Source organism: Pogoniulus pusillus, chromosome 12 (assembly GCF_015220805.1).
Source record: "Pogoniulus pusillus isolate bPogPus1 chromosome 12, bPogPus1.pri, whole genome shotgun sequence".
Taxonomy (NCBI): domain Eukaryota; kingdom Metazoa; phylum Chordata; class Aves; order Piciformes; family Lybiidae; genus Pogoniulus; species Pogoniulus pusillus.
This window is the reverse complement of record NC_087275.1, coordinates 16,064,077-16,085,834: the sequence shown is the minus strand read 5'-3', so window position 1 is coordinate 16,085,834 and position 21,758 is coordinate 16,064,077. Positions and strand designations below refer to the sequence as shown.

The 21,758-nt window shown below is 36.3% G+C and overlaps 1 protein-coding gene across 9 annotated transcripts in view; it reads left to right on the top strand.

Moving 5' to 3' along the window:
- Window positions 1-21,758, top strand: part of SYNJ1 (synaptojanin 1) — a 69,401-nt gene that overhangs the window by 14,149 nt on the left and 33,494 nt on the right. For 6 of the 9 annotated variants that reach the window (XM_064152425.1, XM_064152424.1, XM_064152423.1 and 3 more), the window contains exons 4-13: window positions 556-823; window positions 3,550-3,775; window positions 5,579-5,662; window positions 6,484-6,545; window positions 7,133-7,229; window positions 8,377-8,546; window positions 10,529-10,610; window positions 13,250-13,402; window positions 16,094-16,259; window positions 17,915-17,938. In XM_064152425.1, the coding sequence (XP_064008495.1) occupies window positions 556-823; window positions 3,550-3,775; window positions 5,579-5,662; window positions 6,484-6,545; window positions 7,133-7,229; window positions 8,377-8,546; window positions 10,529-10,610; window positions 13,250-13,402; window positions 16,094-16,259; window positions 17,915-17,938 (1,332 nt within the window). The remainder of the gene's footprint in view (window positions 1-555; window positions 824-3,549; window positions 3,776-5,578; window positions 5,663-6,483; window positions 6,546-7,132; window positions 7,230-8,376; window positions 8,547-10,528; window positions 10,611-13,249; window positions 13,403-16,093; window positions 16,260-17,914; window positions 17,939-21,758) is intronic. The other 3 variants (XM_064152426.1, XM_064152430.1, XM_064152429.1) reach the window with 2 other exon arrangements.

The following is a 21,758-nucleotide window of genomic DNA, read 5'->3' as shown; positions in this document are numbered from 1 at the left end:
CAAGCTATATAGGATTTTTTTAAACCAATGAAATGGGGTAAACATATCTCTTGTATTTTGTTCAGCCTCTTGACAGTAGAGTTCACCCTCCTGGACTCTGAATTCTCTAGAAAAATGTTATTTACAATTTACTAGTCTTAAAACTGTAACAACATCAAACCTTATTTTTTCACTTGGTGAAGAAAATGGCACTGCTCCTGTAAAGCTGCACAGCACAGGATCTTTGCAACAGGAACTAGGGTTTGGCTTTGGTTTGGTTTTTATTTTTTGTCCTTCTAGAGTAACTTGCAAGTTTGGAGCACTTCCAGAAAAGAGGGAGTGGACAAAAATAACTTCCCGTTTTCACAATCCCTGTTATTTTCAGCATAATTTCTTTCCCCTCTTTGTGTTTCCTTTTCTTCTGTAGGATTTGATAATGAGTTCTTGGTGTTGGCTCTTTTTGTATGTGCTTCCAGGCAAGCTAGGGTTAGATTATGTGCATTTAAACATACAAAGAAATCACCGTCATGCTCTGCGGAGGTCTGTTAACTAACTCTGACCTTTCTTGTTTTACAGGAGACACATTGTTACACTATCTGGTTCTGGTAACAGGATGCATGTCTGTCGGCAAGATTCAGGACTCTGAGGTTTTTCGAGTCACTTCCACAGAATTCGTATCCTTACGCCTGGACTCAACAGATGAGGATCGCATTTCCGAAGTGCGCAAGGTTTTGAACTCGGGAAACTTCTACTTTGCATGGTCTGCAACTGGTGTCAGTTTAGATCTGAGCCTCAATGCTCACCGCAGCATGCAGGAGCAGACCACTGACAATAGGTTTTTCTGGTGAGTTTGAGATGTGTTTTTTCAGACGTTGCACAGAATAATTCATGCCTTTGCAAACTGATGTGTGGTCAGCTTTTATCCTTGTCTTTATCCACTCTTTAATGTACGCTTTTGTCTCCTGAATATTGATGAAATAAAATAGCATTGTTTTAATTGTAAGGACAGAAGTGTGTTATTAGGGATACAATGTTTCCAGGGCCACTTTCTTAACTGGGAGATACAGATTTTCACTGCTTATCTTTTGATCTTAACAGTTGCTGTGATGTTGTTTTTCACAGTATCACACAGTATCACAGTATTATTAGGATTGGAAGAGACCTCACAGATCATCAAGTCCAACCCTTTACAGCTTTTCAGCTTTGGTATCTCTTAATTCTTCATCAGTGTATCACGTTTTGAAAATGAGTGTGGTAATGCCTATAAAGTTTTCATCTAAATATTTTGGATTCTAAAATACTATGATGTATACAATTTCTAAGTGAATCTGCAACATATGAAAGGGTTTTGGAGTTCTGTTGCAAATTACACAGATAATTGTCACATTGCTGCTTTTGTTGAAGCAGAGCACGTAGGTTGAGCTGCAGGGCATGTTGCTTGACTTCTGAACTCACAATCTTTTTACAGAATGTTTTTTAATAAAGGTTTTTGCCCTGAGAATTCTTGGTAAAAGGAATACTGCTGCTTCTGCCAATAAGCAGTTTAAGTAATGCCAGTGATTCATAGACTGTCATATGAGAAATTCTGCTCCCATGTTTTCAGCCTTTGTTAAAAATAGTATACGTGTCCATGAAGCTTGGAAAGGTCCTGAAGAGTTGGCAGTATGCTGTTAGAACAGGTGGAAAGCTACATATTTCCTCCTCTTCTGTCCCATATACAAGATTCCAAACCACCGTAGCATGGGGAGACAGTTCTTTATGGTGAGGGTGACACTGGAACAGGCAGTCTGGGGAGGTTTTGGAGTCTCCTTCTCTGGAGACATTCAAAACCCTCCCGGATGCATTTCTGTGTGGGCTGCTGTAGGTGATCCTGCTTTGGCAGGGGTGTTGGACTTGATGGCCACTCTGGAGGTCCTTTCCAACACCTAATGTTCTGTGATTCTGTGATAGGGGCCTGTGCTACTCTACTTTTTGCCACTATTTTGGCATGGTCAGTTTACTCTGAATAACAATAAGACAGAGAATATGCTCAAATCTTCAGAAACCTCTACCTGATACAGTTTACAGGAGTTAATAGGAATCTGGCTCTTTATCTCTCTGCATCTGGAAAAAACCTGGGGTCCATCGATGAATCCGTATTTCAGGGCTTGATGATGCCTCTTTACCCTGTCCAGATAAGCTGGACTGTCTTTGACTCTTGTAAAATTTCTTAAGCTACCTCTTGGTTTTTTTTCAGTAAGAATTGGTCCTCTCAGGAGGTAGATGGGTAAAGTACCACATTCCAACAGTTAGAAATGTAAACACTAAAAGTCAGGAAGATATTCTGCTTAGACACTTTAGTAATTAAATTTTCTTGGGCTTACTAAATAAAGTAGGAAAGTTCGAAAAGAAAAAAAATGGAGAGCTCCAATCTCAGATTGCCCAGGGAAAGAGTAGGGTTTGCTTTCTCACTCTGCTGTTGTAATACCTCTGTGTACTTTTCTGTAAAGTGAATGCATGCTGGATTGAGAGGATTTGACTCTTTGCTAGTGATTCAACTGAGATGCTTGCTAAGTTGTGGATTTTTATTTTTTTATTTTTAATTGGAAATGTAGAGTTTAAAGGCTAAAATTAAAGCAAACATCTTCAACCTTTGTACCAAATATGTTATTTGCTGTTATGGTAGATTTTCCTGGATAGTGACAAGACCAACCACCTTATTAGAGTTTACTATATGGAAAACTTTAGTTCTTTTTTTATATAAGTGAATATTTCCAAAGAAGATCAAAATCCAAACCTCATTAGAGTAAGGTAAAACAAACAAACCCTTACAAAACCAAACAAAAAAACTTAGAAAAACCAAAGTTTTGGCTTTTTTTTTTTTTTACTTACTGCAATGTTGATTGGTACTAATTAATGCAGAGGTCCAAACTGTGGCTCTTTCTATCATCTGAGCAATAATTGGTGTTAGAGAAAGGTATATGCAACACTTAGCCCTGAAATTGGTATTTACAGAAATTTGAAAATCAGTTGGCTATGAATGTATTCCTGGAAACTTAAACCTGGTCACATGGTGACAAATAATCAATCTATGTTGACAAGGATTTTTTTTCTAGCTTGATTTTGTGATGGTGTGAAATTGAATACTGCTTTACCTACCACAAAAAGTAATCCTGCAATTGAAACTCTGTTTTTCTTTGTTTGTCTGTTTTTGTTTTTTTTTTCCTGAAGAGTTTGTAATCTTTTCAGTTCTTAAAGCCAATCTGACTGGAGAAATATAAACAAAGTTGGATTGTTTTGGTTTTTTTTTTGCTAGGTGAAGACTAGAGGCTGTAAGAGTTATTTGTTAAGGCAATTAGAATTCATGGGTTCACCCAATATCCCTATTGTGCAAATGTTTAAGCTGTTCTCTTGAAAACTTTGCTCTTTCAAGTATGTTTCAATAGGATTTATATCATAAAATTAATAGCTCCATATTTCTCTTTTTTGTAGTAGTGGGTGTAAAATATAAGAAGTCAGTAGCTGAGTTAACAATTTCAGCTGTATTTAATTTCCTTCCAGTTATTTTATTGTTTTTTTTTTTCCTGATAGGAACCAGTCACTGCATTTACACCTGAAGCACTATGGGGTGAACTGTGATGACTGGTTGTTACGGCTCATGTGTGGAGGAGTGGAGATAAGGACAATTTATGCAGCTCACAAGCAGGCAAAGGCTTGCCTCATTTCACGTCTAAGCTGTGAACGGGCTGGCACCAGATTTAACGTCCGGGGAACAAATGATGATGGTCATGTTGCTAATTTTGTTGAAACAGAGCAGGTATATTACACTACAATGCATAGTGCTTGGATGATGAACTCAAGATGATCATGTGTGTGGATAGGGTTTTTTTTCCCTGAATCAGTAGATCACAAGTCAGCAGATATTGGAATCCTTTCTTTGCTGCTAAATAAGGAATTTAAGTAGGTTACATAATTTGATGATCTTGGTTTTTAGTGTGGCTTAAGATAAGGGCATGCATGGGTCTGAGTTTCAGTAGCTTAAGAAGCTGTTATCCCTGAACTGCTGTAGGTATCTGTACTCCTTTTAGCCTCCTGAGCTGTAGGTGAATGTGTGAGCATATAAAAGGGAGGTGATTCTGCTCTTCAGCTGCTCTGGTGAGACACCACATGGAGTATTCTGTCCAGCTCTGGAGCCATCAGCACAAACAGGACATGAACATTTTCAGCGGGTCCAGAGGAAGGCCACAAAGTTGATGGGAGAGTGGAACACCTCTCCTATGAAGAAAGGCTGAGAAAGCTGGGGGTGTTCAGCCTGGAGAAGAGAAGGCTCCAGAGAGACCTTATTGCAGCCTTTCAGTAATTAAAGCAGAGGAGTGGGCTATGACAAATATGGCAACAATTTTTTTCAGCTGGACTTGTTGCAATAGGACGAGGAGTGATGGTACTGAGAAGGGTAGGGTTAGACTAGGTATGAGGAGGAATTTTTTTTTTGCAGTGATGAGATGCTGGTACAGGTTGCCCAAAGAGGTGGTGGATGCCCCATCCCTGGAAACATTCAAAGTCAGACTCGGTGAGGCTCTGAGCAGCCTGATCTGGTTGAAGATGTCCCTGTTTACTGCAGAGGGTTTGGACCAGATGAGCTTTAAAGGTCCCTTCTAATCCAAAGCATTTTCTGGTTCTTTTGGCCTGAGTTAATAGTGAAATAAAAAAGACTGTAGAAACAAGCAAAAGACAGTTTTGGCAAACACGTGGTACCTACCTTGTGGTTCAGGAGAGATGAGAGCATTCCTGTAGTTACTTAACACAGCTTTTCTCAAGGGCAATTTTTAAAGCCACTCTAATTCTACTGCGTTTGATTGCATTTCTTTGCCCTTATTATGTAGGAGTCCAAGAAGCTATTAAGTACTTCTTTGCTGACTTTTCCTTGCTCACTTCTTACAGTAACCTGGGTACCAAGATGTGTGTGCAACTGTATTTTTGTGAGTAGGTATCTTTTGGTTGACTCACTGAGTCTGCAAAGCTTAGGTAACCTGAGTAGGATTTTATCTGTTACAGAGCTCTGTTTGTATACATCCCATTTCAGGATTTTACTCAGAACAGTTGTTACAGTTTCTGTGTCCAAGTTCCCAGGCAGGCTAATGTCCCTAGGTGACTTTGGCATATCATTCCACTCAATTTCCTATTTACTTAATAGACTGATATATTTTGAATTACGATGCACAAAATCTTCGCAGGTGTTCTGATTAGGCTGCATTGTCATTTTCTGTGTATTGTTGTACATTTTAACTGTTCCTGCAGGAAGACCCCTTACCAAGGTTTTTAGAACAGCCTTCTCTTAGCACAGAGGTCATTCAGGCTTGGGGGGTGGGAAAAAAAAAACTTGCTGCATTTCATAGGCATTGTGAATTGTGGTTCTGCAAAGACACCTGAGAGTGCCAGAATTTATTTACTGTTTAGAGGGGTTAAGCAGAAAGGTCTAGGGAACACAGTTAATATTTTAACTTGTAGTGTGGGCAATGTAATGCAAAAATATATTGTATTTATGTTCATCTAAGATGAAGAGATCTAAAACCTTATACTCTGTCGTATCTATTAATAGTATGCTTTTTTATCTTCACAGGTGATATTTTTAGATGACTCTGTGTCATCTTTCATACAGATCCGAGGATCTGTTCCGTTGTTTTGGGAACAGCCAGGCCTTCAGGTAAGCAGGAGATAGGTTTAATTATACAGATAATTCTTACACATGTATTTTTAAACTTCTTACAGTAGCATTTAGACTTCTGCACGGTTACCTGTCAGGATGAGATTATCCTTTGGGAACAAGTTGATGCTATTGCTTATTTCACTCTACTTGAGTCTCTGAACATTGTTTTGCACATGATTTGGATGTTACTGCTTTTTGGATGCTTTCTCATTGACATTTTGTGGTTTTCTGTTTTAATTTAAATTGCTACTTTAAAAGAGGTGTCTAATGGCACCCAAAGAGAGTGTTTTCTTTTGAATTTTCTTTACAGTAAGTCTTTTCAAGAAGTCAGCATGGATCAAGAGTTACTGTAATGTAATTTAATCTCAGTTTTCTTGAAAGAAGAGTTGTATCATTAGCTACTACTGTGGTACATTTTTCATAAGGAAGTTGAAAAATCATTCCTTACTGTGATTCTAGTTTCTTTAAATGAGAGTCTTAGGCATATATGAACCAGAGGTATACAGGCATATATTAAATTAGAGTCTTAGGCATATAAGCATTTTGCAAAAGAGCTGCTGAAACTTAAAATGCCTTTTACTCAAAACAAGTAGTAATTAGATCATACAATTAAGTATCTAATTTAAAAAAAATTAGAGAAAAGAAGAGGCATTTAAGAAAAGCCTGTAAAAAAGAATGGACCCCATAGCAAGCAGAATAAATCTGAGAGATTTCATTTAGAAAGTGAAATGATTTTTTAGACCGTTTTTAGGATCGAGAGATCTTTGAAGAACGATTTGAATGAGTAAAAACAATGTATTGTAATCTTCCTGTCACAGGTGGGATCTCATCGTGTCAGAATGTCAAGGGGTTTTGAGGCAAATGCACCAGCTTTTGACAGGTGAAAGAATGTCTTACATTTTTGGTAATGTACTGCAAACCTCTGATAAATGATTCTTCAGAGGAGTGGGATAAGTTATGCCACACAAGAGGCTTTGTCCATGCAAAAGAGAGTATGTGTGATTCAGCAGAGCAGCCAACTGCCCAGGCAGCTTTCTCAGACTTTACAGGATTGCTTGTTGAAAAGTTTGAATAAAATCTAAAACAGCAAAATACTTTTAAAAATAGAAAACAAAAATAACCAAAATTGCAGTGTGTTTACATTCACTACTCTCTATTTGTCAGCTGCTGTAAAAAAAGCAAAATGTGTATTTTTGGTTTATTCTTGCCATGACACCTCACATGTTTAGCCTTTTAACTGAATGTAAGTTGCTGAATTGGTGCTGTTATCCTGATGAAGCAGCAGTCAGTGGCTGTATGTAACTTACTGGAGTTAAACTGATTTGTTTGAGCATGACATAGAAAAGGCTTGTGGCAATTACTGGAGTGCCCAGGACATTTCTGAAGCATCTCAGTCAGTGCTGGAAGTGTTTGCGGTGGTTTTCTGTATGCCAGAGGATGAGCATGGAATCTTATTTCTGTTAACAGGCATTTCCAAACTCTTAAAAATTTATATGGCAGACAAATTATTGTAAACTTACTTGGGGCAAAAGAAGGGGAACATATGCTCAGCAAAGCTTTTCAGGTGAGTATCACCATTCTCTTGCTCTGCATAACCTTGCAGTTTGTTTGCATTGAAGTTCTTATATAGCCTTCAAACAATGAAAGGGATGTGCTGTGCTCTGCAATAGCTACCACTTGGAGTTAAAATTGTATTCATCAGTTAAAATTGTATTCATCATAAAAGCAATTATCAAGATGCACAATAACTAAGTTAATGTCTAAAGGCTTTATATACAGTTAGTGGTGTATGTTCTGATTAGTGTTCAGTTATATGCTGGTTGATTACTTGGCAGCATAGACAATGCTGAGGGACTTTCAGTTACTTTCATGTATATTAATGGCTTATTTAGAAAATAAATGTGTTCTGCACTATAAAGTTGTTAAATAAATGATACTTTGTGGGGTTGGACACTGTGATGTGTTTTTAAAAATCTTTTTCTCGTAACTTCTGGGTAGAGTCTTTAGTATTTGTCCTAAAATCACAAATTCACTTATCAATTTAAACATAAAAGCTATTTTGCGGTTGAATAGTAATGCTTGTTCAGAAGATGTTAACTAGAAGCAGCCAATTTAATGAATTCCCACTGGTTAGGTTAAAAATAGCTATCACATTGTTATCCATAAATACTGACAACTCACAAAGTTCTATCTGAAGCCAAAGAACATGCCAATAGCCATCTGTTATTTTCCTTTCCCACTTTCTTTTCCCTTTGTGTTATAATGCTTTAATGTCTTAGACCATTCACCTTCCACAGCAATCTAAATCATTTGTCTTTCAGCGGTAGTTTATGAAGTGTTTAGCCATTCCTCTTTGCTGGCAGGTATATCTAAAATGGCAACCATTAGGAATTTCCACTGAATCAGCTCAAAACTGAAGCATTTTAACAGTAGAAGAGGCTGTAGACTGTCTTGATAAGGAATGATAAGGAAAAATCTGACTTTAGCTGTGGCAAGAAAAAAAGAGAGGTGAAATAGTAATGGGTTCTGAGTGATTTGTTGAACAATAGTGATAAGAATGGTTTCATTTTACCTAAGAGAAAGTATATAATCAACAAGATAGCTAATAAAACAGCTTTAAAAATATTTGTAGCCTCTTAAGTAGTTTATTCTGCTCTATGTTCAGCTATTGGTATATTTATACTTTTTTCTTCTCCTTTTTACAATGTCAGAGTCATTTGAAAGCATCTGAGCACTCAGCTGATATCAAAATGGTGAACTTCGACTATCATCAAATGGTTAAAGGTGGAAAGGCAGAAAAACTACACAGTGTGCTTAAACCTCAAGTCCAGAAGTTCTTAGATTATGGATTTTTTTATTTTGATGGAAAAGAAGTGAAAAGGTTTGTGCATACAACTTCTGTAAGTTTCTTCAGATTAAATTACTATTCCAGAGTGCTTTTCACCCCTTAGCAAGAAGATTATTTTGTTTTCGTTGTAGCCAAGATGATGCATAGCAACCAAAATTCGAGTCACTCATTTTAGTCTATTAAATCTTTGTCTCTTTTTGAATATGCTTTAAAAATATTAATGGAAAATACATATGTGCCATTGATGGGACATGATTTAATTTCAGGTCTTTGAACTCATGATTTTGGTGAAAATGTTCAGTTGTCCTTTCTCTTGGGTGCATCCATGTGGGATTATTTTTCCATCTTCCTGTATACTGTTACTCATACTTTTATCAGCAGTGGAGCCTACCATTTTCTGTTGGTATGAATGGTGATGTTCAGTGCAGGTTTTTTCTAAATCTTTTTGTGTCTGGATCCTTCATTCAAGAAATTTAGTCCTCCACAAGGCACGAATGGGGTACATGTTTTCTGCTGTCTTCTGTGCTTCTCAGTTCTGCTGTACTTCTGTCCCTATTTCCCCACCTCTCTTACTAAAGCAAAGACTGTGCTTATTTCAGTAGCAAAAGAGAAGCCAGGCTAGAAACAGACATAACTCTTGCTCTTTGCCCTTCCACACCCATCTTCCTTTTAATTTAATACCAGTGCAAACTGCTGAGTGAGGTTATCCATGAGGAAGAGAATTGAGTGTGAGAGGATTGTGTCAAGTGCAGAGGGGTTTCATCTCCGAGCGCAGTGGGAGAGAAGAGGGTTCTAGTATCACTCTGTGCTCTAACCTGGCTGTAGGATAATCCTCCAGGGGCAAATTTTAGTAGGCCTGAGTAAGATTAGATTTAGTGAGAGGTTGCTTAAGCCCCACCTCCACTTCAAAAAGTCACCAACCATTCTCCAAAGGTTTTATAATTGGTGTGGCATTTTGTGTTGGGAGAACACCACTTGGTCCTGATGGAGATTCAAATAATATCACCCATCAAGAAGGCTGACAACAGAACAAAAGCAAAATGGCCTGTGGCCTGTGATAGCTTGAAGAAGTGCATTAATAGAAGATACAGTGATGATTTTTGTAAGATTGTTTACCATCTTCTTTGGAGAATGTCATCTTTTTTTACTAACAAAGATAGTAAGTGCCTTTGTATTTCATAATGAATGCAGAGATGGTAATGAAGGAATAATCTGGGAGAAAGTTCTTCAGAGCTTTCTACAATTTATTGTTAGATCTCCAAGTAAGTGTAATGGAGCCTTACTGACTTAATTGGTGGGTAATGGGAATGATGAAAGTAAGGAATAGGTGTAATGATGAAAGTAAGGAATTGTGGAAGAACCATCAGAGTTTTGTATTCATAGCCAGGCAACAGCAGCATGGATATGACCTGTTGTGACCCTTCTGATAGCTTTATAACATGAGTTAATGGGCTTCTTGCAAAGTTCAGGGTGCCTGAGGGCCTCAAAGCATCTGTTGACCTAAAAGGGAAAGGCTTTTTTTCCAATTTTTACTCATGAGGGGAAAGAGAAATTTGGTTTAGTTTTTATCACAAATTCATCTCAATATAGGTAAGCAAATACAAGAACTGTCTGAATTTTGTTTTGCTATAACTAATAGTTAATATTTCCCCCTGAGATTTTCGGGAAGTCTGTTAGTTGGGTTGTTTATTTAAAAAAAAATAATTCTGCATAACATTTTAACTAAGTAAGAAAGGAGAACTGTGAAAAACTGAAGAAGGGCTCATGTTATTTGCAGGAAATAATTTCTGTATAGTCAACTCTGCTGCAAAATTCAACTGCTGTTACTGGAGCTAACCCTCTATTGCTGGCACGTTTATAAGCATACTTGCAGTGGCAGTAGGGTTGTACTGACAATACCCTGATTTACTATTCTGGTTCAGATCTGGATGTCCCTGTCTTTGTTGTTGGTATGGGTGTTTAAATTAGTTATTTCAGTTGTTTTTAATCTCTGTCTCTCGTTGTCCTTGGCACAGATCTCAGAGTGGTACTGTCAGAACAAACTGCTTGGACTGTCTGGATAGAACAAACAGCGTGCAGGCTTTCTTTGGCTTAGAGGTAGGAAAACTAGTGTCCAGATACACAGCTGCTCCTGGTGCTTCTGTAGCAATTAGGCTGTAAAAGTAGCATTGCCTTCCCTGTGAAAGATACTTCATAGATGCCAGTTTGATTTACAGTGTGATTACTTTTCCTGCTCTGGAGCTACCAGATCTTTATAATTGCAGAAGCAGTAATTGTGTAGTAACTGTAATTAAACAGTAGCTATGCAGCATTAAGAAAAAGTATTTGTTCTCTTTTACATTTCAGTTCCTTATGTCTATTCTAAAATAGGCAGTAGTGTTGCAGTCCTTCACAAAAATACTTGCATTTGCAGTTATTCAGCATATAGAATTACTGCACTTAACATCTGCCAGTGCTGTGTGCTCACATTTTCACAACACTTTGCTATAAATTCTTCATGGGACAGTATCATGGTTGAGGTTTTGGCCACACTCACATTGAGTAACTGGAAATAAAACTTGGGATTCAGTCCTGCAGGGTTGTGCTTGCTATTGAAGCAAAGGTTCTAGCCTGCGGGTTTATACAGTAGAGTTTGAGGATATGAAACTGGTAGGAATTGGAGTAAATTAGTACTAACTGGGCTAAAAGAGTAGCTCTGAAATCTTTTGGCAGCTCCACTCATCTTAATAAACTAAGTTTGATTCCTAAAGAGAAAATCCTTAGAATGTTTAAAAATGAAAAATGGTGGATGGATGTTGCAACGTGATACTAACTAAAGGGATCCTTATTTTGTTTTCTGAATTGTACTTAATTAAAATGCTTTTGTTACAGCATCTATAGGAGGAATTTCTCTGAGACCTGCAAAATCCATTAGCTGTAGAACAAACGTTTCTCATTCTGGAGTAGGTGGCACTTTGCTGTTGCACGTACGAAGCAACTGCTGTTGCTGGTTCACTGGTGCTTTAGGCAAAAGGAATGCTGTTTACCCTCATGCAAACACAATTTTTCACTGTAACATTCACCACTAGTACATGCTGTAGCAGGTGCAACACAGTTCAATAGCTCTGCTGCCTTATTTCTCCATTGTTTCAGCTTTCCATGCACCATAGAGGCGAGACACACTTCTTAGTTACTAAAATTAAGAAAAATAATTCTTTATTTCATTATGTGTTGAAAAGAGCAGCAGCAGGCTTTGAAAAATCTCACAGCATTTATTATGTTGTGTAGTTTGTGTATTGGTATTGACTCTTCATGGGAGGTACAAACTACTAAAGTCTTTCCTGGCCCTAAATTTGTTTGCTGGACTTTTAAGGGTTCACTCTAGATAGAAATGCAAGCTTGAAGTAAGCAATTAAGTTATCTTAAGTGACCCTTGAGAAATGCTGCCTCTTGTATTTTACTGATAATGCAGTAGTTTTCTATGGCATAGGAGCAAATCTTTTTACACATATAATGCATATAGTATTTATAAGGCAAACTTAGCTTTGCACCATTGTTTTTTTCCTTTCTTAGCCTTTTAAGAACTGGATTAAATATAGTAAACTTTCTTAGACCACATGTGCCAAACTTTTCTTTGGTGAGAGTTAAATTATGATTTCAGCTAAAATATGAGAGCTAAAAGTATAAAACTGGTAAGAAGGACAATGGTAATTCCTCATGAGCTGCTTAATTTTTTATTTAATTGAAATGTTTCAATTCTTAGATTTTTAACATGATAGATACCTCTTACAACAAGTACTGACCTTTAAGTGACCACCTGACATTACAAGATAAAGCACTCAATTTCTGAAGCTTCTTTTCATGTTTATCTCTACTTGATTTTGAGTGCAGGTTTCCTTTTGTAACTTCTGATTCCTTCCTAGCCATCCAAATTTTGCCTTCATGTAATTTTATGTTCATAATTGTAGAATTCATCTTGCCTTTGGACACCTTACAGTTGAAAAGATTTTTAGTAGCTCTTGAAAGCAGCTTTTTTAATTTAGTTTTTTTATTTAGTTACTTAATTCTTAAAATAATCATAATTCCACAAACCAGGATTTCAAACTAGGTACAATTTCCTTTTCTACATCCCTGAGCATAATGGTAATGTATTTAAATGTAAAATAATACATTTATATATGTTATATATATATATATAAGAAATGGCATTGAATGTAGAGTGTGCATTGTGGAAAATAAATTCAGATGTATTGATTGTAAAGGTAAAGATTTCAGTATGTGACATGTGTAAACAGAGTGAATAACAGAAGCTAATGCTTCTAATCACAGCATTACTAATCACAATGCTCCATTGCTACTGTGTTTGATAATAGAGATCAGTGCATTTGGTATATTACACTTGGGAAGAACAGGAATTACTCTAACTCTAAACTGTGCAAGTAGAAAGACTTTTGAGAACCAAAATTAGCTTCCTTTGTTAACTGGTGAATTTTTAGATGGACATATTTAAGACTCAATTACATAATTCTTTTCCTGTATTACTACTTACCTTTAAAAGAAAATTAAATGCAGGTGCTGAAGTTCCATGTACAGGGCAGCCTTTTGAATGTGCCATAGCATCAGTTTACTCAGTATGATACATACAAACAAAAAATGTCTTTATTTTTGTGCTTATATGCTGAAAAAATATGATGTCCATTATCAATAAATGCATTTAAAGATTGTTCTCTTGCAAATGTTGTCTTTAACTATTGCAGATGCTAACAAAACAACTGGAGGTATTAGGATTAGCTGAGAAGCCTCAGTTGGTTACTCGTTTTCAGGAGGTTTTCCGATCCATGTGGTCCGTGAATGGTGATTCTGTTAGTAAAATTTATGCTGGAACTGGAGCCCTTGAAGGAAAAGCTAAGGTAAGATATATTTTATTAAAAATCAGTATTCAGTGTAGGTTTAAAAAAAAATCTGTCATTAATATAGTGGTTTCATTTTCACACCCTATCTCCTTTCTTTAAGACATTTCGCTGGATGTTGTTTTTCATGCTTTAAATGTTTATTAATGCTGTTAAACAGGATGCATTTGGGTGTTTTTTTTGTTTTCATGCTCCTCCAGCTATTTCTTTTTAGTTTTGCAACTACTGAAAAAATCCTCAAGTTCTGTTTCTACCTTGCTTTCTAATGTTGCAATAACAATTCTGTACGACGTGACAGTGTATATGCTCTGTTTCTCTTCGGCTTGTTTTGTCTGTGTTGATACATGAGTTGTTCTGATTCTCTAATGCTTTCTTTTTTCTACCAATTTTGGTTGTGTGTTTTTTTTTCATTTCCATAATTCTCTCTTATCTGGCGATACCTATCATGACAAATGTTAAATCATAGCAGATTTTGCCCTCAGCTCCTTGGAGAATTTCTCTTCATACCATTCTTTTTATTCAGAAATGTGCTGCTTCTCCTTTCATGTTGTTTACTATCTACTCATAGTTGATTGTTTTGTTTTTCCATCACTTTTTCATTCAAATCATACCATGTCCTTCTCTGCACAGTGTGCAAAGCATCACAGTTAGCTACATAAAATAAGTAAAATAGACTTCTTGCTTATTCTACCCTCAGTTGGTGTGTATACAAAACTTTTTCATTTGGGAATTTTCTTGTAGTGTAGAGTGGAATTTGGTTAAAAAATATTTAGCTTTTTCTTACAAAAATGTCATCAGGAAAGCTACAGTAAGTATTTTATGGAGTGTTTCCCATTCTCATTCAACTTTACTTGTTTTCCTAAATTAGTAGTTTTCTGCCTTTCAATTGGCTATTTAAACTTGTTACTTTGTAAAATGCATTTACTGTATTTGCACTTCTATTTTTAATGTTTAAACACAGAGTACATTTACTCAAACACAGTGTCCCTGACAGAAGTCCTTTATTCAAAGATCTTTAATACTTGCAAAGCCATATAATGCTTGGCATTGTTTCAGTGAAACCTGACCAGATCACTGCTCAGTATCTTCTTGAGTACTCTGATTTTAAAATGTAGTTTTAATGTTAGTTGTGTTCTCATTTCTCAAATGAAAAAAAATGGTGGTTGAAACTCTTCCATTACTTGCTTGTCAGTTTGATTCTTCTAAGTCCAAGAGTACTTAGTAGTAAAAATATGGAAATTTGGAATAGGAGAATTAAAGGTAAATACTTTAAATGTGTTAATATACATTTCCATACTGAAAACCAGTCCTCTTTAAAGTATTATAATACTTGTTACATCTAACTCCTTACCTACTCTTTTTTTTGCTTTCTCTGGGTTCCTTTCAATTATTTGCCTGGTATGTGAATGGTGAGTGTGGGATTTTGGATCATGTCATAAGTTACACATTGTCTGACAGAAAGAGAGCAGCATTCTAATAAAATCCTATTGTAGTAGTACGCTCCCCAGCACCTCATCCACATTGTCTCCCAAAAATCATGGTGCCCATTTACTACTACTTACATTTTACAAAAGAATAGTTTGGATCTTTTTGTTGTCTAGTACAATTCATAGAACTAAATGTTTGGTTAGCTTTGTAGTTTTCTGAAGTTTTTGTCTTTTTGTTGTTGTTATATGTTAAAGAGACCTTCATGAACAATGCAAACTGTAAACTTGGAGTGTTTTTTAATAATAATGTAATACCATGCAGCATCCCTGATGGATTATGGTCTATGTTTCTTATACATGCAATAGCATGTGCTGACATGCACTCCACATGTGAAATACACCTCTGTGCATAAAACGCAACTAGCTGTGTCATCAAGAAAATGTCTTTGTGCCTGCCAGTGCTGCATACACAGATTAACACTGCTGGGTTTTGAATCAACTATGGGGCTGCATGACATGTTGATTTACATTATCCTCTAGGTGTCTGACCCACAGGGAATATCTGCAGCAGTCTATCTCTTGGGAGATTCTTGTTTCACTCAGATAGTTGGACACTGCTCTTTTGGAGTGTTCAATTATACCACTCATGTGCTGTGTGTTCCATGACAATGTCTTCATGTGTATGTAGGTATAGATTAGTATATATGTTCCTTCTGGGATACTGCATGTTATTTTAGAAAGTTAGGGGGCCTTAGTAAATTGCAGTCTCTTTTTTTTAAATGTGGGTATTTCAGAATGTGAATTCTGAACTAATATGCTTGTGTGTGCATATCCCTACGTATTCATCAGTCATGACATTTGGACTCAAGTGATTGCTCATCTCATACAATTTGGGGAAAAGCCCAAAATCCAATGTCACAGTTTAAACATGACACTATATTAATTTAATTTTTTTAACCTGATGGTTTAGGGTGAAAAAAAATTTATTCCCCCTCCCTGCAGTATTCTGTTCAATCTAATAATTTTACATGAAATAATTTGGTGGTTAGATTTGTCTTGAAGGTATTGCTAGATTGGGGGTGGGGGTGGGGTTGAGGGAGGACAAACAGTAGGCTCAGAATTTTTTATTTAACACATAGAGAAGGAAATTGCTTTAGATTTTACAAATCATGAATGCAGTTTACAAATGTGTTACTGAATATTGCCAATGTTATTGTAAGCGGTGTCCAACATAAAATATTTTATACGTGTTCCTCCCTAACAGGCTGGAAAGCTGAAGGATGGTGCTCGTTCTGTGACCAGAACGATTCAAAATAACTTTTTTGATAGCTCCAAGCAGGAGGCCATTGATGTTTTGTTATTGGGAAATACTCTAAATAGTGATTTAGCAGATAAAGCACGGGCTCTCTTAACCACCAGCAGTTTACGCGGTATGTGTCTTTCAGGATTTTAATGTCTGATAACTATTTCGTGTAAGAAGTCTGTATGGAGTCTGTTTTCAAAGCACTGTTGGAAAGTATAAATGCTGTTTTATGTCCTGTTGGCTTATTAAGAGGCAAAAGTTACTTTTGATTTACTAATATTACCAAACATGCTGCGGTGATTTCTTTACTGTTTGTTTTGTCAATGTCTGGTGGCATAATGAGTAAATATTTGGCAGCATGTTTGTCAGAATTTACTGTAGGTGCATGTTAGATATGTTCTGCATAGTTCTTCATTCATAGCAGGTGATAGTCATGACAATCATATGGAAAAAATATCCTGAATTATTAAAATATTAGGATTTTTTGATCATTTGCTAAATATCTTCCTTAATTTGATCCATTGTGTTGGTGAAGAAACTCTCACCATGGTGTTAAACTAAATAGAAAGTATTTATTCTTTTCTCAAGCTTAAGAATGCTGGTGTTTTCCTTCATTTTGGTTTCTAAGGCACTGAGAAATGGAGTTTTGGTAACAAAAGAAAATCTAAAGTAAAAGGAGCTGTCAGAAAACTCCAGATGAATGATTTTCCATTACAAAATGGATTTTTGTGAGAAGTCTTTCCCAGAAATACGTGCACTATACAAAAGCTTGTCAGGCTGTGCATGAAATTTGACATCTAAATAAAAGAGACTTTAGTGAGTAACTCTGCTTAGCCAGAGTTCCCACCTGGGCCTTGGATGGTCTGATTACAGGAAGGTGGGTTTACCTAGTCAGATCAGTGAGCTGAACCACAGCCTTCTGCATCTCCAAGGAGAGCTGTAGCCTACATGGTCACCATCCTTTTGGAGATCCGGTGGGCGGGGAAATAGTAAGTTGGCCAAGTGTAGGGCTGTGTTTAGAGTATTCTGGGATACAAAAAATGGAGGAGCAATGAAGGAACTTAAATTCAAGTCTTCTTTCCAAGATATCGGGTAAGAGTGTGCTAAATGGTGCTGGTTTTAGAAATTAATAACATTCTTAATTTGTTCCTTTTTTTCCCCCTTCCTTTCTTCCTGAACACTTCTCAGCCTAGAATGAGAAAAATATGTCTAAACTTCAGTGCAAATCTGTGGCTTGAGAAAAAAAAAAAAAATCTTACCCAATTGTAGTCTTCATCATGTGGGTATTTATAGATTTCTTGTGTCAAACATGAAAGACTTTTTATCTCATTTCTCTACCACAAGGTTTCATATTAAGGCATCTGAAACCTGCTAAATTGGATCTCACTTGAAAACATTTGAAAGTCATTTTTATTTCTTCTCACTTTCTCTGTGAATGCAAGCTGCCCTTTTAATACTTGTAGCTTCTGTCACCTGAGGAACATCTATCCTTCTTCATTGAATATAATGTCTTTGCAATTCTGTTAGGTGCTGAATTAATGGAAGTGATACTTCAGATGTAAATCCATTATTAATAAAGCAAGAAAAGAGAATTTGTTAATACCGTTGTGGAACTTTATCGATTTGAAGGCATAAAAGATGTGCTTTAACTGATGCAAATGGTTAGGTGTGATAGATGATATGTTGCAGTGTGTTCTCACATATTGCTGGAAAATTTGAAAAAGATATTACTTCTTTGACTGATTTTTTTTTTTTCTTATCTCCTTCTTACTGCATCCGTAGTTTCAGAGCAATCATTGCAATCAGGTATAGTATAGTAAATTAAGCTGTAAATATCTGAGCAGCTATTGTTCTTTTCTGGCTCCTTTTCTTGTGCCTATTTCCATAATACTTGATTGTCTTACATTTTCCTAGCAGTGTTTGGATCTGACATTCCTGTGTTCCAAAATCCCTTGATACAAGAAAAGTTCTTTAATATAAGTGAAAATGTAAGGGATCAAAAAGTGCTGCAGTTGTGCATGAGTGTGAGGTATTAAAAGAGGCAACCAATACCTTGGTGTTTATTTTTGCAAACATTTTGTTCTATCTGTAGGGGAATTTGCCTTTTTGTTTGTTTGTTGGTTGGTTGTTGTCAGTTTTGGTTTTTTCCCAATGGTTTTTTTTTTTCCTGATTTGGGAGCTTCTGTACTTTTGCTTTGTATAAATATTTTGTTTAGGATAAGAAGCAAAATTCTTCAGGCTTTACCTGTTTGTGTTCTTGCATGAGATGGACCAATTTTGTGGTATCTCCTAAGAAAGACTAATGTACTGAAATGATCTGAAATGACATGCTGGCATTTGTGGGTTTGGTAAAGTAAAAGTACAGTCAAAAACATTGAGATACAGTTGCCTCTGCTTATGACATCAGCTGAAGCTATTCGACCATCTACATAGGTAAAACTCTTAGTAAAGAGAAGGCCTGAAGGGGAATCTTGCTAGTTAACTCCTAATAATCTGCTTTGAGACGCTGCAGTAATATCTTGACCCATGTCTGTGATGTTTGACTTAAAACATGAGAGGTTGGCTTTGGAAGGTTTGGTCATACTGTGAACAGGAAGAGATATGTAATAATAAGAATGTGCAGGGATCAGCCTGCTAGAGAAAAGTTGTGTGAAGGATATCTCCAATGTAAGAAGCTTCTGAAAACTCTTAGTTACTGTTATTGCTGTAAGTTAGCAGCACAAGCAGTGTAATGCCTCTCAACTTTGTTTTCATTTTTTTCTCGTTCTTGGAGGAAACTTAACTTTCTTTTTTTAACTTAAGCTGGTCATATGAAGCTGCTCCCTTTGGGGAGATGTGCTATATACATGGTCCATATTTTTAAGGGAGACCAATGAGTACTTGTCAGCTGTGCAATACTTCATAACCTCCTTGTTCCCAGAAACAATTATTTTAAATTAAATAATTCTAATGCTCATATATTCAGATTTTACTATGAGAAATTTAAACTATGAGAAAATTTAAAGGGCTATTTCTGAGCTATTAGCCTTAAGAGAGTCATTGTGCTACCTCTTCTAAGTAGGTTCAGTGAAAACAGATCAGATGCTTAGTTTCTGGTTGAGAGGGGAAAAAAGTATGTTCTTCTACCTGGGAAGATGAAGGGAGAGGAGTAGAAGAAGAAACAAGGATGCTCTTAATATTGGTCAGACAAGGCTCCCACTTTAAGAGAGTAATGAACTTGTGCCTGGGTATCCCCTGAGCCTTCATGCTCGGGTATTAACCAGCCCCAGGTACTGAAGATTGACAGGGGAGGATCCATGGAAGAATGAAGGACAATTTATTGTTGTCCATATATTACTTTTCAAATACATCTGAAGTGTTTAAAGCTTCTTTTTTTTTTTCCTCTGGGAAAAATCACTTCAAACTTTGAGCATTATTTTTTTTTCCCTTGACATTTGCCTCAGCTTTGTTTTTTTTTTCTCTGTTAGTGTTTTAGTGTATCTACTGAACTTACTGAGTAATAAAATAAAGACATCTGAGTCACAGGTAGTATACACCTGAAATTAATTAATTCACTGGCATTTTATCAATGTTCAAAACTGCTTACTGGAACCACATTGTCATTTATGGTGTTTCCACGTAGAATGTATCAACTTAGCTTACAGGTCAACTATATTTTAACTTCTCAGTGTGGTTATTTCACTGTGGGTTTCATCTGGATACAAATTGCATATATTGAAACATACCAACAATAATTTGAATGTTGTAGTAAAAGGGTTCAATCAAATTCAGTTAAATTCAATTGCACAGAATAGCCCACCAAGAATTTTAATTAATACTTTCTGTGTAGAACTGATTTCTGGACATCAGCCTGCTAGTATGAACAGCAGTTAAATGATTTTAGCAGCAAAATAACAGAAAACATAATTGATTGAATTTCTAATGCTGTTGAGTGAGACACCATTTTGTTGAAAATATCAAAGCTGGAAATGTGAAGGAAAATAATGTTTGCAAGAAGCTCAGGAGCTTTGTAAAAACAATTGACTTGGTATTTTGGAAAACAGGTGAAAAATGTCATCTTTTTCTCTTTTAACTTATTCTAATTTAGAAAAAACCATTCTACAATCTAGAAAGCTTGCCACTTTAAAAGTATGGATTTCGTGTTTGTCATAAGCATGTTGTCAGTTTACTCCTAAAGTTGGATTCTAGTGTAAGATTTTTCACGTTTGTTGTTCAGGACAGTGTCAAGAGTTAAATAGGCAATAATTCAGTTTTGCAGCTTCTCTTAAAGTCCACTTGGTAGTAAATAGAAATTATTTGGAATAACTGTTTAAAATTAAGCTGAAAATTACTAAATTTGTAAAAGAAAAAGGAGGAACTGGAGAGAATATAAGTCCAAACTCTGCTTTTAAACTTCGAAGCTGTCTGTGATGCTCTCTTATTGGGTTCTTTGGGTTTAGCTAAGCCTTTGGATGATTTGAGTACTTGTATATGTTGTGGCTTAACATTGTTTGGACCAGTTTCTCTTCAGTGGTAAGGTACTTGGGTAACTTCTATCCTTGACCCTCAGAGGCTTTTGTGGTATTTGGTGGTCTTCTTGCTTGTTACCTAGTGTGTACATTCTGAAGTACACTCAGTATTTGTCTCTCCTCTCAAGGTGTAAAGTATTCTGCTGGCTTTTTGCTCCTTTCCTGACTTCTTTTACCTGGATTATGATAAAGAAAGCATTATCTCAAGCATGATCTCCCTGTAGTACCTCAAGGAGACACCAGTCTTATTGTCTTTTACATGTGATTAGCTCATCTATGGAAATGGGATTTGTTCAGTGGTAAAAGTGTTCAAAACCAACAAATGCAATATATTTATCTCTATTGTTTCCAGTTTGTTTCAAAGCCATGAGGGCTATAGAGACCTGATTATTGTTTTTAATTGGCTAGCCAAGATTCTGTAACAGATTTAGAGATGGTAAACTTAAAAACAAAACAAAACAAAAACTACAGAGACAGCAGCTCACTAAGTATCCTATTTTGGGGATTTGAGTGAAAGGATGTGTCCAGTATCATCAAGTCATAGAACCAACCAGGTTGGAAGAGGCCTCCAAGATCATCCAGTCCAACCTATCCCCCAGCCCTATCCAGTCAGCTAGACCTTGGCACTAAGTGCCTCACCCAGTAGCTGACCATTTTGAAAGACAGCACATGGTGAAGGGAAGAATTTAATCTAATATTGTTTATAGAATTCTCACAGTTTCATAACTGTGAGAGTATTCAAAGTAGGTACATCAATGTCACTTAGAGTACAATAATAATTACACTCAATGCAATTTTGGATTCCACTGAGATGAGAGAAAAAAGGAATGTAATTTAAAAAAAGATTCATCTCTATTTGTTTTCCTTGGGAAATAGATCTGTATGAGCATATGTTGCAGCTGATTTATGAAAGGACTTTAAAAATCTCTGTAGCTCTGTGTCTGACCACTGAATAATCCTTTTTGTTTGCTCATTTCTCACAGTGCACTTTACAGATCGATTGTAATTCTCTCTCCCATTTGGCAGATAGAAATGAGACATAGAGAAGGGCTGATAGGACAGAGAAATTAGTTTAATTGTTTTGAGTCCTAGCCTATTTTCCTCACTAAAGCAGTAGC